Source organism: Styela clava, chromosome 12, assembly GCF_964204865.1.
Source record: "Styela clava chromosome 12, kaStyClav1.hap1.2, whole genome shotgun sequence".
Classification (NCBI taxonomy): domain Eukaryota; kingdom Metazoa; phylum Chordata; class Ascidiacea; order Stolidobranchia; family Styelidae; genus Styela; species Styela clava.
The window spans coordinates 10,570,909-10,588,903 of NC_135261.1; the positions used below are offsets into that span (position 1 = coordinate 10,570,909).

The following is a 17,995-nucleotide window of genomic DNA, read 5'->3' on the forward strand; positions in this document are numbered from 1 at the left end:
ATTCATTTTTTTCCCTCGACTATGAAGATCTTTTGAGGTTAACGAGGCATTAATAAATAAAGCTGAGGAATTTGAAGAGGATATGAAGAATGTAAATGATACCAGGCCACGTCTATTTAACACTGTCAAACATAAGGATTATACTCTCCACCCAACAATGATTCACTGAAGAAGCATGTGGCCCTCAAATCAGTTTTTGAGTTGGCAAACTGCAAAGAAAAATAGTCAAAATAATTTATGAAAGTGTGCCAAAATCAACTTAAATTGCACAGATTTTTGTTTTTGTATTGACTGCAGAAATCACAGTACACCTATAAAGGAAAAGTCGATTTTTGAGATAGTGGATTTCGAAAACAATTCAGAAGAAAGTGAATTAGATATTACAGTTGATTTAATAAGTATCATACATTTGTTTGTTTTTTCGGACATTTGTTAGTGTCGTAGTCCTGTTTCTAGAAATATTATTGCCTTTTCAAATACATAACCACATAATACATTTGTTTTTTTTTCGGACATTTGTTAGTGTCGTAGTCCTGTTTCTAGAAATATTATTGCCTTTTCAAATACATAACCACATAAACTAAGAAAGATTAATTGTGAATTGTAATATTTCTGTTCACTATGTTATGTACATATTGTACATTCATTTAATTTTCTTGACTTTTGCGGTAAATTTCTAAGTGAGAAATAACTGATTTATTTGTGTTTTCGTGCTCACGATGTTAATTTGTGACTTCATTGCTAAAAAATAAATAGGTTTGATAGCTTCTATAAAATGGATGTAGCTTTTTATGCTGTTCTTGTTGTAAACTGCTTGTGGTTATTACATGAAATTTATTCGCAAATGTGAATCAGCGTTGTTGGTGTCGCTGCTTTCGAGGTCACCCCCGACTCCTGTCACACAATTAAAGTATTTTTTGTTGTTGGTTACATGTATGCCATATTTTTCGTAATCTACCTAATAAATTATGATTGACTGAGGAAGTCCGATTTTGGTCAGGCAAAACATTACAGGAATACATTTGTGTTAGTGTGCTGTAGGGCTCTCGAATTGTATAGTTCTCATGTATGTGTTGTAAACTTATGGTTATTGAATTTCCGGGAACCTCTTATATTCAATTTCGCACCAGGATTGTGGAACAAGCTGTAATGCGTTCAGTATGTTCATTTTCACACAAAACTGAAGAATTTATTTAGTTACCAGATGTGCGCTACGAAACTCATTTTCTGGGCGTTTTCATGGTTTCGTCTCACAGCCCATATCCGTGGTAAGGATCTACAAGTGTTTAATAACTTACTTATACATTTTTCAACAACGTCTTAGCATAACTTAACTAATAATAACTAAACAGGGCTATGGAAAGGCTGCCCAACTCAGCGCAAGGTCGAGCAGTAATAACTAATATTCATCCGCTCGCTAACAGCTGGTTTAATTCAATTGTTACGTCTTGCAGAAGTCATTGTTCCTTGCCGAAAATGTAGAGAATATAGGACAGATCGTAGCACATATTTCTTGTAGTAAAAGCTTCTTTTCCGTAAAACGTGCAACTTTTGGAAGTGGGAACAAGGCAATATTTGTTACTAAATTTTTAAGGAACATTTTAAAATCATTTTCAGGTAGTTACCTGATGTGCGCTACGAAACTCACTTTCTAGGCGTTTTTCAGGGCCTCGGCTCGCGGCCTATATGGTGTATTGTGGTTTCAACTAAGGTAATCTGACATATCTTGAATTTGTATTGCACAAAAACTAAGCAAAACTATAAAAATGATCAAAACAAAATAGATTGGTATTCGAAGACATCAATTATTCGATCAACTCGACGGTGTGGCTCAACGGCTCGGCGGTGTGGCTCAACGGGCTAAGCGTTAGGAATACGCCCGCCACCGCACCTCTAATTACTCTACGTGGGTTCGCAGGTTCGAATCCCATGCAGGGATGGTTATGTGCGAGAGGATTGCTGGACTCCTCGCCGTCGTTGGGTGGTTCACGTAACCGCTGATCGGTTACGGCTTCCTCCACCACCAATTCCATGCCTCCGAAAACAAACAATATAACCGTAAATATATACTACTACCCCCATACCCGACTTGGAATGATAACCGGACGAGAGGCCGTGGTTCGCCATATGGATAAGCCGTCTTATCGACTTTCCTCTCACCCGGGATAAATATGTAAATCCTATCCTATCCTAACTTGAATACTTATGAAAGCATGTAAGTTCAAACTTGAAATGGATAGAATTTTGAACATGCAAACATGGGTTTTAGTCTACTATATATATGCATACTAGTGCAATATAATCAGAAGCACGAGTTGGATCATCTAAACAAATCAGGTTTTGGATTACACAATACATTTCTCTGGTCAAAGTCATTCATGCAAATATTGTAGTAAATGGTAGACTTCGTATAAATGTAATATTCAAGATTCAATATAATCAATATTGAAATATCAATCAAATGAATGAAAAAAACAGAACAGTTGACAACAAAGTAACCGTAAAGGGTTGGCTTAATATAAAGAAAAAGAGGATGCAACATTTTATAAGACCATGTAAAATGATTATGGACACTTTGAATATAAACATTGAAATGGTGTTGCACACAGAAATTAGCAAATAACGTAAAACAATCAGTGGCTACACTAATTAGGCTTACCATATATCTGGAACAAAAAAACGGGACGGTACGGATCGGACTAACTTTGGTTCGATTCTGAGGTTAGTAATATCTGAAACTTTTATCATATCTTTGCGAGTAGATACCGGGCGTTAAATTAGCTATAAATCAATTCGTACGCGCAGTCGCCAAACATTATTTATGAAAGCAATCCAATTATTTGAACATTTCAATAATCGACATATGAGAGACACCTGCGGTTGCCCCACTGCAATAGTTGTACTCATAATGACAAAATGATTTCTGCTCTGTTACTTGAACAGTGTAAGTTTAAAAAAATTATAAATTTTGACAACAAGACTCTATACTCAAACGGGCAACGTAACCACGGAATGATGTTGAATTCAGTTTTAAGGTAAATGAGACGCAAATCCTATGCCAGTCTCGTAGAGGCTCGTTTCAGTTTTATTTTCGAGATTGAAAAAAACATTATTGTGTCTTTCTACGCGTCCATTTGGAATTTTGATAATCTATCGACAGGTCAGTTAACGAATTATCGCATTTAACATAATTATAATACCTATGACACAACAAAACAGCAGTTTTCTCTCCCTCTGTTAACTAGTGAATCAGAGATAAATTGGATGCTTCCGTTAAGAAAATAACTTTGTAATAATATTATATGAAAAAATTGTTTTTGACTGCCACGCTACATAACCGGGACATTTAAGTCTACCGGGCGGGACGCCGGGACAGCTTGTCAAAATCGGGACTGTCCCGGTTAAACCGGGACGTATGGTAAGCCTAACACTAATCATTCTGTTAATATATAGTGGACACGCCGAAATGACCGTAATTATGCTTAATAAAATTGCATGAGTTATTCATAAAAAACTAAATTTTCGCATCCCTTCCGTGGTGAAATCAGAGCCTTTATATGGCTCTGGTAAAATTGTATTTTCTTACTTTGGATACTTTCTTGTAACTAGAAGTGAACACTGCATGCGCGTGGACATTATATGTAATATGTGAAAATATGCTGGCTGAAATTCCTGAGGCCTCTTGTCGTTGTCCGCTAAGGTAACCAGTCCCTGTCGCGTACAGAATTAGCTAGCTTTTGGCCAGTTACCTGTATGGATGTTTCCTCGAGCATCGATTACCTTGTATATATCCGTAACAAAGACCAACCAATTCGTCAACAACATCGTAACTATTACTGCAGCTGCTCGGACACTTCTTTCGCCAGACAGATATTCAAGCGTGGTTGTAAACATTGCCCCCATTTCGTAGTTTTGCGTGTTATTTGTTAGTTTTCGAGGTTTTTCTCAAAAATTAGTTGCAAATCAAGTAACCTAATTGTCCTTATGTTTTCTAAATTGGTTTCATTCAGCAAGTCATGATGATATAATTCTTATCAATAACGTTTGTTTGATTTCATCTGCTTTTCAATTCAGCAAACAAGGTGTCGCTGACACGATGACTACCGTCTTCCGCGGTCCCGCGTAAGTTGCGGAAATATTGTATGTTTTTGTTCATTTTATATTTTTGTATTTGCTTAATTTTGTCTGTACAATGTATTATGCACGACGAAATAAATATCTGAATTGGCTATTAGTACTTAGAAGCTGTGTGCGAGTGTGACTATTTGATACACGGAAACCTTATCATACTAGGCCAGCGGTTCCCAAACTATGGAGCGGTTCCCAAACTATGGGTCGCAAAAGGAATGAAATTAAACTGAAATTATAATCTCTCAAAGTTTCCTTTTTACGATCTTCTCAAAGGAACAACAATTTGCAACACAAAGAATGACCATGTGGCTTTTTTACGCATAGCAGTTTTGTACACTGTACAGCACTTCTTACTAGAGCTAAGATCTGAAGCCCGACCCGACATTTCGGGTCGGGTTCAATACCCACGGGCCCGTGTCGGGTCGGGCTGGAATTTTTGGGCCCGATCTTACCTCTACTTCTTACCGTGTTCCCCCGAAATTTAGACAGGATTTAGATTTTTTTAAGAATAACACCATGTTTTTTTTGGAGGTCTTTTGTGAGTTAATTTATCAAAAATAAAATTACATTGTAGAAAATCACGAGATTTTTTAAAACATATGAAAACCGACATCCATTGTTTTTATTTGTATTTCCTATACAAAAATCAAATGACAAATATCATAGTTATAATTGTGACCTCACACAATCTTAAATAGTGGCGTGATCTTCACCTTACCTCAGGTCATTGAATCTTTCCTCTTCCACACATTTTAAATTTATTTTAAGGGTAGGGTTTAATTAAAATCATTTTTAAAATTCAAACTATGTCTTATTTTCAGGCCATGTCTTATTTTCGGGGGAGAACGGTAGTTTTACGATGATTAGCCATGGCTGTGATCTGTGTTATGTCTTAAAAAGTTGTATGGGTCGCCATACGCTGTGGTAGTAAATAGTGGGTCACAACTCTAAAAAGTTTGGGAACCACTGTACTAGGCTATTTTCGTGAACTAACCGAAGAGAAATTTCACCAAAACTCGACGTTTATTCACATTCAATTGAATATGGAGGGATTGGTGGAATATTTTCAACAGCTGGTCCCATAGTTGAGCTCAATAGAATAAATTTTTTGAATAATCTGCATCCTTCGCCTTCTAATATAAAAATTGATGCAATCAGATTGACGGGGAATCGTAATACTATGTTATGTTGAGTGGGCCTATAGTGACGAGGAATACATAAAAATCTGTATAATACACTATATAGTAATATCCGATGAATTAAATTTACCTTCTGCATAGCCTATATAACATCTTGTTAGAATGGTTAGATGATCGAGTTCGAACATCTTCTCCATGAAAAAAAATCCTTTTCCGCTTTCATCTGGAGATATTTATCATGCGAAACGTCCTGCGAATTAGATAATAAGCATACAGATCGATGTTCGATCTGATTTGGGGCCTAGAAGCTTTCAAAAATCACATATTCAAGCAAACTTAAAATCGTTGTCTTGTGTGTTCCTGCTTCTGAGAGGGCCTATACACCTGACTCAACGGCGCCCTATTAGGAAAAGAATTCCCGTGTTCGAGACAACAATGTGATCGATACCCTTTTTTCTTCATGTCACCAAGTAGAAGCTAAATTTGAATCACGTCGTTTACTACGATATTGACGGGGAATTGTCACACCGAATTGGTCCTGCAAACATGATCATTTTTAAATAACTCGCACATTTTTAAACGAATAGCAGTCGATTTAAAGGATTGGTCGTAGGCCCAGCGGAAATTACAATATCAAAACAAATGTAAGGACTTCAATTACGCACCTGGCATCATCATACAAATGGCTGAATTAATTAATATAAATATCCAACTTATTTTTTATTGTGATCTACAACTATAAAACATACGCAACTATCATCCTAAGTCGTGCCATCTTCCGTTTCCATAGTTATATAAATATGAATATATAAAAAACATTTTTAGATTTGTATAAATTTTTCTAATTATATATCACAGCTGCGATGAACAATTTCAGTTCCGCCAATATATCAATAGTGTGTTCTGGACACTTGTGGGTGAATTGTTTGCACCCAAAGCACAAATCAAATAACTTCGGCTTTCAAAAAAGTCTCTTCCCAAATATTTTTTGTTCATGCGAAATCCGGCCACCGGTCACCATTGAAAAGTTGAATTCACATTCTCTGGGTACTCTGACAACCTGAACATTTGGTATAAATATATAAAAGTAATTAATGTTATTGCAATAATGGTTAGTTCAACTCAATATATATTGAATATTAATATATTGTAACTTATATTTTCGTAGGGGGACGCAGCCAGGTTTTTTATAACTTGTGTGTGTGCGGAATGTCTGACAACAGTTTTGACGTTTCCAAATCAGTTCAACATTATTTTTCTGAGTGATCTTCAGTAGCAAATACGCTAAACAACATGATGGCTCACTTTGTCGCTCTTAAGAAGCCTTTAAGTGGGATTTAAAGTAGGCCCGAAAACTGTCTCTGCATCGAGTAAATTAGATTCATTTTTACATTCAAGAAATTCCGCTTGACAAGAAAGTAAACGCAAAGTGGCACTTGTTATCTTTTATACAATAACTTCAAATGATGATGGCTTTTAACATCGGTTTTCCACACTTTGTGTATTAGGGACAGTGTGATTTTTTAAAGCTCCCAATGATATGAGAATTGGTTTTGCTCTTATGTGACCATGTCAGATAAATTTAATGAAATAGGGCCAGTGTAGCCAAGAAGTAAAATAAAATATGGCATCAGAGTTGTAGACTAGTTGTCGTATAGTGTGTGGTGACATAAAGTAGGATTACTTTGTTTGTTTGAAAATATTTTCATTTAAAAATTCAAGCTCATCGTGCCATTCGTATGTTATTGTAAATAAACAAATGTAGATAACTATGGGAGCATCGTCTTCTAGTTCCAAGAAATTAAACGAAGAACAGCAGAAACGAAAAAGACTGTTACAGCAACGTAAAGTAACTAATGATATTTTAGAAAAATTGGCAAGAAGTTTACCGCAAGTACCGAATCAACTTGGAAAAACTTTAAGGTATTCTACTAGGAGAAATTATCATAGCAAAACTTCTTTATCTTTTTTGGATTTTTTTAGAATCATGCTACGAATCACTTATTGCTTTCGGTAGCTTTATGAACGATGATTGTCAAGGGAGTTAAAATATACAAACCATTTAGTTTAACTGATAATTTTAGCGCATTACCTTGGGAACTTGAGTAGTTGTTTTGATTATAAATTATCGACATAGAATGAAACTCAATAGAACTTTACTAATTTTATTGAAGACTCTTGATATGCCAAGATCAACTATTTAGTAATGCATACAGTAACTCAAAAATGATTAGAACCTCCTGTCGCAGAAAAATCAGTTTTCAAATCATACTGTGTATTGGGCAGTAGCCGATATATGATGCGGCTGGTAACAGAGTTGTGCTAATACGTGCCTGAAGCTCAGTTCGTTAATCGACATTGTGACGGATAGACCACAGCGCTTTTGAACAATGTTATTCTGCTTTCAGGCTCGACTCCGAAGTCATAAAAGAATTGGAATGGAAAGGAAATCTTTCCTATCTTGAGAAATGGAAATTATGGAAGAAGGATGATGCGACAATAGGAAATCTTATTACTTTACTCAAAGATAATGGAATCAAGTAATTCATTATAATATTATAGAAAACAGTTTTCTATATTAAAAGGTATTATCTACTTCTAAGATATGAACGTCCGACTGAAGTAAAAGAGAGTGGGTACCGGGTGGTGTACCAACCTATAAGAGAGGGGTGATAAATACATGGACACGAAAGTCGCACATAGGTACCGGTATGTTAAGTTTTGGCGCAACGCCTTTGTTGTAAAGATCGCCGCGGAAAAGAGTGGTGGAATAGAAAAGGAAACCTCACTGATCACAAGAATGCAGCAAAACAATCCATACAGTTTGTTCTCAATAACAGAAACAAAAATCAATATCGTGAGCATAGATACCGTAACTTACGGTGTTAATTTTTTTTAAATGATCCGCATATCAGGTAGGTGTTGGCGTTTGTTTTGAGATTTACCAGTTATACGATATATCATTTTCTGGAAAGTGTGCATTAATGTCAGAATGCAAATTCACTTGATGTTAGTACTTATATAGTTGCGTTTTCCTGATATGAGGGAGACTTAGATCTTTCTTGAATTATTATTTGTTTTTACACGCAGAGAAGATGTGTGGGAATGCTTATTCAATATCAGTCGAGAGCCCAAGAATGCAACTACAGCAATGGAATTGACAGATACAGTTTTAATGGGAAATTCTCTCAACCATTATGAATTCTCCAGGAAACCAAGCACTGCTTGCAGAGTATCACCTCTTCACCTCCCAAGTTTGTTAAATAATTGTTTTGTATTTGTACTACATCATTATATATATATATTTGTCGTTTCAGCTGAGTTGTATAAGTTTGGTCGTCATCTTTGGCATATTTTATTAAAAAAAAGTAAATAAGACGGAGAAATGCCATATAGGGATTGAATATTAATGCGAGTTTCAATTTAGTTAATGAAAATTCCATATTTCGTATTAAACCACAGAGAAATTATGACAGTAAGTAAGATTTCTGAAGCCAATACCTCTTATATGTTAACTCGACTGTATTGCGATTTTGGTTCTGCTTAAATATGTTCATATGCTAAATACTATTCAACTGGGTTATTTAGTAAACAAATAAAAAAGTTATTGCATTTTATCAAATGTTCTTGGCAAAGTAACCAGTATAGTTTGGACATCTTAGCCCAGAGTTTTATAATTTTTGTATTTTATAAAGTAGAGTCATGTTTTTACCTCTTCTCGTTATTTTGCATATTAACTTTAAAAATCGAATTCAAACATTTAGATGAAGTGTTCCCCGATCCATCCCTGCAACAGACAACGACCTCAGCAAGAATCTGGCACAGAGATATCACTACAGCAAGTAGAAGAAACTCAACACAAAACGGTGTCAGACAAACTTCTCTTCATCAGCGATTAGATCAATATCCGCAAGAGAGTCTCTTAGAAGATATTTTAAGAAATCATGACAGACGTTCTTCCGATAGAGGTATAATTACCGTATAAATAAAAAATTTTAGCATATTGTAGAATTCGTTTCACAGAAACCCATCCACTTAACAAGTATAATAATCTGTACATATATGGTGAACTCTTTGGCTCATTTTGTCAAGCTGCCAACGGCCAAAATAGTAAAATTTTACGTTTGTGCAATAGATCAGTATGACAATAAAATAAATAATATTTTTAAATATTTGCAGACTGTTCATTGGCCGACTCAAAATCACCTCTACCAAAAGAATCAAGTCTTCATGCGAGTGTGGGAAACTCTCAATATTAGAAACTTATGAATTCACTATATTTTGTTATCCGTCTATGCAACCATACATTCTCTAATAAACTGGCTCGTTTACGCCATGAAAATAATTCAAAAGATATGATTTTAATAATCCTGATGATTTTAGTTCGTTCACAAATTCAGGCAAATAAATGTCGAACAAACTTCGCTACCATATTTCAACGTGAATATTCTCTCTCCCATAGAAAACAGCCGGCGCGTTGACTTCATTGATAAATATATTTGGACCCAAGTTTCGGCGGTACCACAATGAGAAGCTTGTCTAACTGTGGGGAATCAATCACCGTAATCCATTACTACTGTAGAACAAATCCGATACGTAGCGAAAATGCTGCATTATCACTTTCGATGCCAAGGACGTATATATATATTTTTTTTGTTTCGGATCAGAGTATGTATGGTCTGCCTCGGATCAGTGTTACATATAATAACACGTCATACCCGAGTCGTATCGGTATTAATCCTCGCAATCACATTGCCGCATATGCGGCGGTCAGATGGCATCCACTCATCACTTCCGTTGGGTTGTTTGATGGTATTCTCAGGAGTATGCTACCATTTGTGGGTGGCATAGATAAAAGGTTCATTACATTTATTGTTGTTAGGATCTGGTTTTCTCGTTATTTTATTGTTCGTACCCCGCAAGTATTTCTTTCCAATTAGGTTTCAAATTGGATGTGTATACCTTGGGAAATTTTTGTCAAGTTGGTTGATAAAATCGGACCATTTTCGAGTTGTTTTGGGGATAAGTTTGTCCTCGCTCGGATCGACTGTTCTATTTTCTATATCTAACTTGATTTTGAAGTTGAATATTGCTAATTTGAATATTAAAAATAGTTTTATGGTTATGGTCTGAACTGTCTGGTTGGGCATGGTGTAAGAGTTGTAGAAGATATTTTCTCTAGATATTTGTACTGGTATTTTAAGGGTCCTGTTCAGTTTGCCCGTGGTTTTGGAAAGGTGTCGTGAAATGTAAGAGCAGTGTAAGAAAATGTGTAGGGTATTGTCTTCACGGCTTCCACAGAATTTGCATTTTAGCAGTTTTCTTTGGCCGTGCGCATCGCTAAACATAGATCTTTTCCGCGCTTTATTCCCTAAGATGTACCCATCAGCCACTATTCTGTACGAACATATCTTCTCTTTGTTTGTTGTTTTATGTTTCAGAGTTCTTTGCTTTACGTGAACGCAAGTCCAATCTATTCCCGTTGGGTATGGAGACTCAGTTTTCATGTTGTATAGGAGATTTCTGTATATGTCTTTGTGCTTCATGCCAGCCCACTGTTGTTTGGTAAGATGTATTCCCTTTGTTGTATCCAAATATTTTTGCCAGATTTTGGGGACGAAGGGGAGATGTGGGGTAGAATTTGTATATAAGCTTGGGTTGTTTTTTATGATTTTGGATCCTAAAGCATAGATTGCTTCCTGATGCCAAAAAAGGTAAGGTGTATCGATATTGCTTAGTATTTTTATTCGCTCTGCTATACATGCTGAAATTTTAATTTTGATATTGGGCATATTTATGCCGCCTTCTAACCATGGCCGTTGTAGCGTGGTTCTCTTTATCGCCTCCATTCCCTCGGGGAACCATAGGTATTTAGCAACTAGGTGTTGTACCTTGTTGAGATATACTGGCGGTATTTCTACAAATCTCGCGTGATATATTATTAGTGACATGAGCAGGGAATTTATTACTGTTAGTTTTCCAATCCAGGTGAGTTTTCGTGTTTTTAAAAAGTTTAATTTTCTGGTTATTTTGACAAGTGTTTCGTCCCATGTTATTGTTTCCCGCCCTAATCCATAATATATCCCCAAGATTTTTGCTGTATGTTTATGGTGGGTATTATAGTTGGATTTCCGGAGACGTTGTGCTGCGTCAGTTGTGAGACTCAATATCTGGGTTTTATCTATATTAATTTTTTGTCCTGCTGCTTTTTCGTATTTTTTGTAATTCAAAGAAGATTTGTTGAATGGAAGTTATATCTCTCACTGCGCAGGTGGCGTCATCGGCAAATTGGTCCAGTTTATGTGTGAATTTTCCAAGTTTGATGCCATGTATGTCGGAATTTCGTTGTGCTGATCTAATTAGTGGTTCTGCGTTTAGAATGTATAACAACATGCTCAATGGGCATCCTTGTCGAATTGATTTTGATTGGGGAGCTCATTTTACCGTTAATATCTATGTAGTTGTAAATTTCTTTGTACATGTTTTTGACGATATTGGTTATTTTGGGGCTGAGGCCGATTTCGTGTAGTACTTTAAAAAGGAAGTCATGGTCTATTCTGTCGAACGCTTTCAAGTTGTCGATCATTACTAAATATCCTGGAATTTGCTTGGTTTGACAGTAGCGGACAACCGCTTCTAGGTTGTAATGGGCATCAAATATACTTCGTCCAGGTAAGGTACTCTTTTGCTGTTGGCTTACCAATGTGTTGAGTGGAGATTCTAGTCTTTTGGTTAAAAGCCTTGCAACCAGTTTGTAGTCAAAGTTGAGATTCGAGATCGGTCGCCAATTTTTTAGTAGATTTTTGTTTCCCTTTTTAAATATCAATTTCACTCTGGCATAGTGTGAGCTTTGCGGTAGAGCGCCGAAGCTCAGGATAATATTAATCATATTCGTCAATTTTTCTTTTATCATGTGCCAAAATGTTGTATAGAATTCTTTGCTTAGCCCGTCAGGGCCGGGGGATTTATTATTTTTCATATCTTTTATAATAGAGAATATCTCGTCCTCGTTTGTGGGTTTTTCTATCTCTTCGTTTTGATCTTGGCTGAGTTGTGTGGCGCTCATTTGATTGATACAGTGGTGCTGGTGAGATTCGTCTATTTTACACTTCATGCCCCATAGCTCGTTATAGAAATCCTCTACCGCCTTAGTTACTTCGTTTTCACTTGTAACTGTCTTCCCGTTTACATTTTGGATAGAATCCATCGTTGTTTGTTTTGCGCGTGTTTTGATCCTATCATAGAAGTACTTCGTTGGTTCTTCACCTTCTTCTTGATCTTCTATGCCCGCCAGGATTGTTTTATAATTGGATTTGTTGTCAATCAAGTTTTTTAGCTGTACCCTAAGTCTTTCCAGCTTTCTTACGTCTGTACTATTCTTGTTGGCCACTGTATTCGCAATGTTTTGTCTTATCAATTGTTCAGTTATATTGTCTTCTTTTGCTTTTTTTATTGAGTATGCTATAGTTTGTTTTTTGGTGTTTAGTTTAAAGTTGTCCCACCAATCTAGTAAAGATTCGAAACTTTCAATGTTTATCAAGGCCCTATTATATGTATTTTTTATAATTTCCAAGTAATCTTTTTCTTTGTATAGCGAGATATTGTTCCGCCACATCCCCCGACCCCATCTTATATTTTTCAAAACTCTGAGTTTAATATATGGGCATAGAGCGCGATCGGCTACGGTGTTCACGGCATGTCCTACGTATGTCTTTACCATTATTGCGGTGCCCTTCCTGAAGGTTTTGTCTTCGGGATCTAATACGGTAAGCGTGTTAGGGAAAATGTGGTAACCCAGTTTTCCTGCCCACTCTTCCACTATGCTGTTTCTGATTTTATTGACCTCCTGTAGGCATAGAATGTCAGGTTTTTCATATGATACGAATCGGGCTAGTTTCGTTTTATGATGGTTAAGCCCGTTTACGTTTATTGATATGATTTTCATTTCGCTCATTTTAGTAATTTAAATTTAACTCACGTTTTTGACTTCCCTTTGTTTTGTTTCGAGATCCTAGGTACATCCATAATTTATATCCGAGTTATAATCCTTATTTATATCCTAGTTATGTCTGTGTGGTTCGTTTTGTATCAATTATCTTTCCTGGTGTCGTTTGATTGGTGGATTGGTTGCCACAGTCGATTGTTTATGTCTGTGGGCGCTCGGTTGTGGCGGTGGCTTTCTCCTTCTTGGGGTTAGGCGGTGTGCACGAGGATGATGCAGAGCTCAAATTAAGTCTATCTCGTTTATTTGCGCCACTGGCTTGTCCAATTGGATTGTAGTCACTGTTTCCCAAATGAGCGGGGGCCGAGTTATTAATCCACGTATCAGAAAACGAGGAAGAGTCAATGGATTCGTATCCTCTAACCATTCCTTTTACGTATGATTGTCTTGTCATTTCATGTACTATGGGGGTCTGTCCGATTGTTGAAGTTGGTTTTAACTTTCTTCTAGGTGTTCTCGGTATGTCCAACGGTTTCTCTAACTGGGAGTCGTCTCTGCTCAGAGACCAATCTTTCGTTTCGTCGTTTAAGTCATCGTTTTCGCAGTTTGAGGAGGTTTCGTTATCGCTTATTGCTTGTGTGCTCTCCTCTTCGGTTTGTGGTTTGCTGTTTGCCTCTTCTCTTAGCAATGTTGAGGATAGCGGCGAAAGGCACATGCCTGCATTAAGTTGTGGTACGTTGTGACGGTTTGTATTTATCCCTGTTTTGTTGTTAATATTAGCGGTTCTTTTAGATATGTTCCAAGCGGTTGGTTCTTCCTGATTGTGTCGGTCGATACGTTTTTTGCATTGTTTTACTAGGTGTCCTTCCTCTTTGCAGTATCTACATACCGGTGTATTCTGACATGCGACGAATGTATGGCCCTGTTGTAAACACCTGCCGCATGTCGGAGTGTATAACTCTTGCGGGAGATACGTTTTGCATCTTATTCCATCGAATATGATATAGTCCGGTAGTTTATCCTTGTTAAAGTCTGTGATGAAAAAAGCGGTATAACCGTTATATATTTCCGTGCCTTTGTGCCAGTTTCTCATTGCGTTTTTAATTTTGCCGCATTCTAGGTTGTTTATGATTGCCGCGGCCCTCGCAAACGGTGTTTCATCGGGCATGCCTTTGATTGAAATTCTTGTCGGTGTACCTGCGGGTAGCATGAAGTGGATAGGCCCATACATTGAATTCAACTTGCCACCGGTTGCGCTTAGGAACTCATCCCTGCAACTAGACGTTTCGTTTGATGTAGGTTTAAAGAATATTGTCCAGAGACCTCTTCTCACTTCAAATAATCCTTTTATTTCATTGTAGTACTGGTTGACATCGGGTGTTGTTTTTAAAACTCCAAGCAGTCCTTCAAAATTTATGTTGTCCTCCGTCTCGATCATCAGAGATCGCGGTCTGTTATTACTTGGTGTGGTCATTACTGGGGGTATAGCGGCGACTTTTGCGTAGGCCATAATATCCAAAGGTATTTAGACTATCTTGTAATTCCAACTATAACTTGTTCCTAAGGCTTGATCTTAGCCGAAGAGCCGAAGATCGATACTCAGGTCTAGCTAGCATACGACCTACTACTGATACTACACTTGATCTTAGCCAAAAGGCCGAGAAGCGATAACTTGTACTCTGTTTTTGAATGCTTTATGTTGCTGCAGCGAACATAAGTCCCCATTCAAGGCTGAACAAGTGGGAATCAACAACAACAACCGAAATATATGTTCTGATCGGTCTTCTTCTAAACATGGGGATTGTGAAGCTGCCAGCTTTACATCTGTACTGGAGCACCATGGAGCCTTACAAAACAAATATCTTCAGACAAGCCATGAGTCGAAATCGATTTCAATTGCTGTACCAGACAATGTTACATTGCTGCACAAGCGACGAACAAAACAGAATTAGAGGGGACAAAATAGATCCAATTGTCCAACAATTAGTATCAACGTTTCAGAGGTATTTTTGTCCTTATTTTTATTATTTTATTTTAATAGCAGGCTTCGACCCACCATACTTACCTTGTTTTATACTTCGTCTTTTCAGGTATTTTTGTCCTTATCAAAATGTATCGGCCGATGAAACCATGATTGCATATAAAGGAAGAGTTTCATTCAGAAGATATATGCCAAACAAACCGGTTAAATGGGGCATCATTGCTAGATCGATTGCTGATTCAACAACTGGATACATTTTCAATGTAAAAATAGATTATGGTAATCCAAACTTGGAACAACTTCCACCCGGCGTCACAAAAACTTCGAATTTAGTTTTGCAACTAATGGAAAGTCATCTGGATAGAGGATATCACGTATTTGTTGATAGGTATGTTGATTATTCGGTATTGATAAGACAAATTAGATAATTTACGTCTCGGCGCCATACTGCGTTCTATTTTAGATAACGAATCATTGTCGGATATATCAATCAATTGCATAAACTGTTTTATCACAACCAATTTTTAATAATATTCATTTTTAATTTAGACTCTACAACTCTATCGCATTAGCCGAGGAATTGCAGCGAAGGAAAACATCGATAACGGGAACAGTCATGGCAAACCGGAAGGGACTTCCAGCAGAAATAAAAACAAAACTAAAGAAAGGGGAAATCATCTCACTACGAAAAGGACAATTACTCGCACTACTATGGCAAGATAAGAGGCCGATTCCAATACTTTCTACGTATTGTAATGGTGACGAGGTCATAGAGAAACAGTTGCGAGGTTCATCAGAAACCATAAAAAAACCTACGTGTATTGAACTTTATAACAAATTCATGGGAGGCGTAGATTTGGCAGATCAGTATACCAGCTATTACAACTTCTCTAGGAAATCGGTGAAATGGTGGAAAAAAATATTTTTCTGGCTGATTGAAACAAGCGTCTCGAACAGTTATATTATTTACAAATTAACTCGCCCTGAAGGTAGAACTGATACACTTCTCAAGTACAGACAAATGGTGATCGATGATCTTTTAGCTGGTGTTCGTACCAGTCAAAAAAAGAGCCCAAAACTCCAAGTCCTCCTCCAAAAAAAATTAAACTGGCGAACGAAAGACTCAACGGCCTATTACATATTCAGTCAAAAGAAGCGAAACAGCGCCGATGTAAAGTATGCAGCACAAAAACACAAAGAAGAGAAACAACATATATTTGCATCACATGCTTCGACGCGCCCGCTTTACATCCAGGAAACTGTTTCGCTCGCTACCATACTCTTCTGGATTATCGATGTAATTGACACTGCAATGGGCAATAGGGCGTTCCAGAATTTTCTGGAGCGCGAAGGACCCCATAAAACAAGTCCTAACGAGTGGGTAAACCGACACCTCTTGGGTCCACATGGAAGCTCGGTAATAAATTTACTATGTTCGTATGTTTCAAGTACATATGTGTTACAGTTGTATGAATATGCAATGTGACTACTTTGTTTATTTTGCAATATGTTATCCTTGTGAGTGACAATAATTGGCCATTATTAATGTTATTGGAATATATAGCGAATGAAGGATATATTTTTATGCTAGTAAACGATTTTGTTTTCTTTGTTCAAATTTGATATTTTCGTATAATAAAATGATTCTGATTGCTGAATAAAATGTTCGAATTGAATCTTTATCGCAATGAGAGATCAAGACAAGTTATCATCAACTTATGTTATAATAGCATGAGAGAGCAATTCCGACAAGATACGCGTGTGTAGGTGAGTTCTTTCACCTACGACTGAAGTGTCGGAATGAACGATAACTGATGACACCGCTGGGTTCGCCCCTTTCCCGATGAATCAAAAACTAAATACGAGAGAGAATGAATAGGAGAGAACTCTCTCGTTTTCACCTTGGCACGGAACGGTAAAATTGAAAAAACTGATCTTGGCATCGAAAGTGAAGCAATAAGTTGAATGAAAGTACGTCCATGTTGGGGATACAATCAAATTGAGCAGAACATAACCGCAAGCGAAATTGTTGGAAAATATAACCACCACGTGGCTGATGCTCAGTTTGAAATGAATTAACAGAGCAAATAATGTTAACTTGGTTCCACTAAAAATGATAATTATTTTAATAAAATAATCGATTTCACAAAAAAATGCGTCTCTGTGTTAAAGTGTTCAATTATCTCATATTTTTGTGCGTTCATTGCCACGACAATCACTAGCAAATAACTATATCAGTTTATATTACATATTGGAATAATACAATCATAGTACAATAGTACAATAATCGTAAGAAATAATAAAAATAAAATGAACAAGAGAGCTATGCTCAAATAAATGGAAAGGAAGACGAGAATGAAATATTTTAACCACAATTTTCTAAAAAATTATATCCTGAACGAAGCTGCCAACTGTGGAGCATCGTAACTTCTGAACTTACTAGTACCGGTGGCCAGCCAGACTGCTTCGACTTTACCTGGTCTCGTAACGATGATTATTCATGCGTATTGTGCCAACATAAATACCAAATGATTCAAATACTAAATCAGGGTGGTCCAAGGTTGTGAGGTTGGTGGGCGGCAAAAACTTTTGAGGATGTATCGCGGGCCGCAGACGGAGAGAATCCAAAAGCGATCAAAACATCGCGAGTTTACTCACTTTACATATATTTCGAAATGAGAGTTTACGGTTATAATCAGTTATTTAAGGAAAATATAGAAAGCTTTCAGTTATTTTAAAATTGCTTAGCGAGAAATACCGCGGCATTTTCGGTATCTTTTCTCGTGTTTGGTTTTGTAATGT

General features: G+C 36.8%; 1 protein-coding gene and 1 pseudogene across 1 annotated transcript; one reads left to right on the forward strand and one right to left on the reverse strand.

Moving 5' to 3' along the window:
• The first annotated feature begins 6,995 nt into the window (after window positions 1-6,995).
• On the forward strand, window positions 6,996-9,854 carry LOC120330362 (uncharacterized). The gene is made up of 5 exons (XM_039397280.2): window positions 6,996-7,193; window positions 7,679-7,810; window positions 8,361-8,524; window positions 9,035-9,238; window positions 9,450-9,854. The coding sequence occupies exons 1-5, from the start codon at window positions 7,042-7,044 to the stop codon at window positions 9,527-9,529; spliced, it is 732 nt and encodes a 243-aa protein (XP_039253214.2). The 5' UTR covers window positions 6,996-7,041; the 3' UTR covers window positions 9,530-9,854.
• A 4,919-nt stretch (window positions 9,855-14,773) lies between these two features.
• On the reverse strand, window positions 14,774-14,881 carry LOC120330525 (U2 spliceosomal RNA; annotated as a pseudogene).
• Window positions 14,882-17,995: the final 3,114 nt, after the last annotated feature.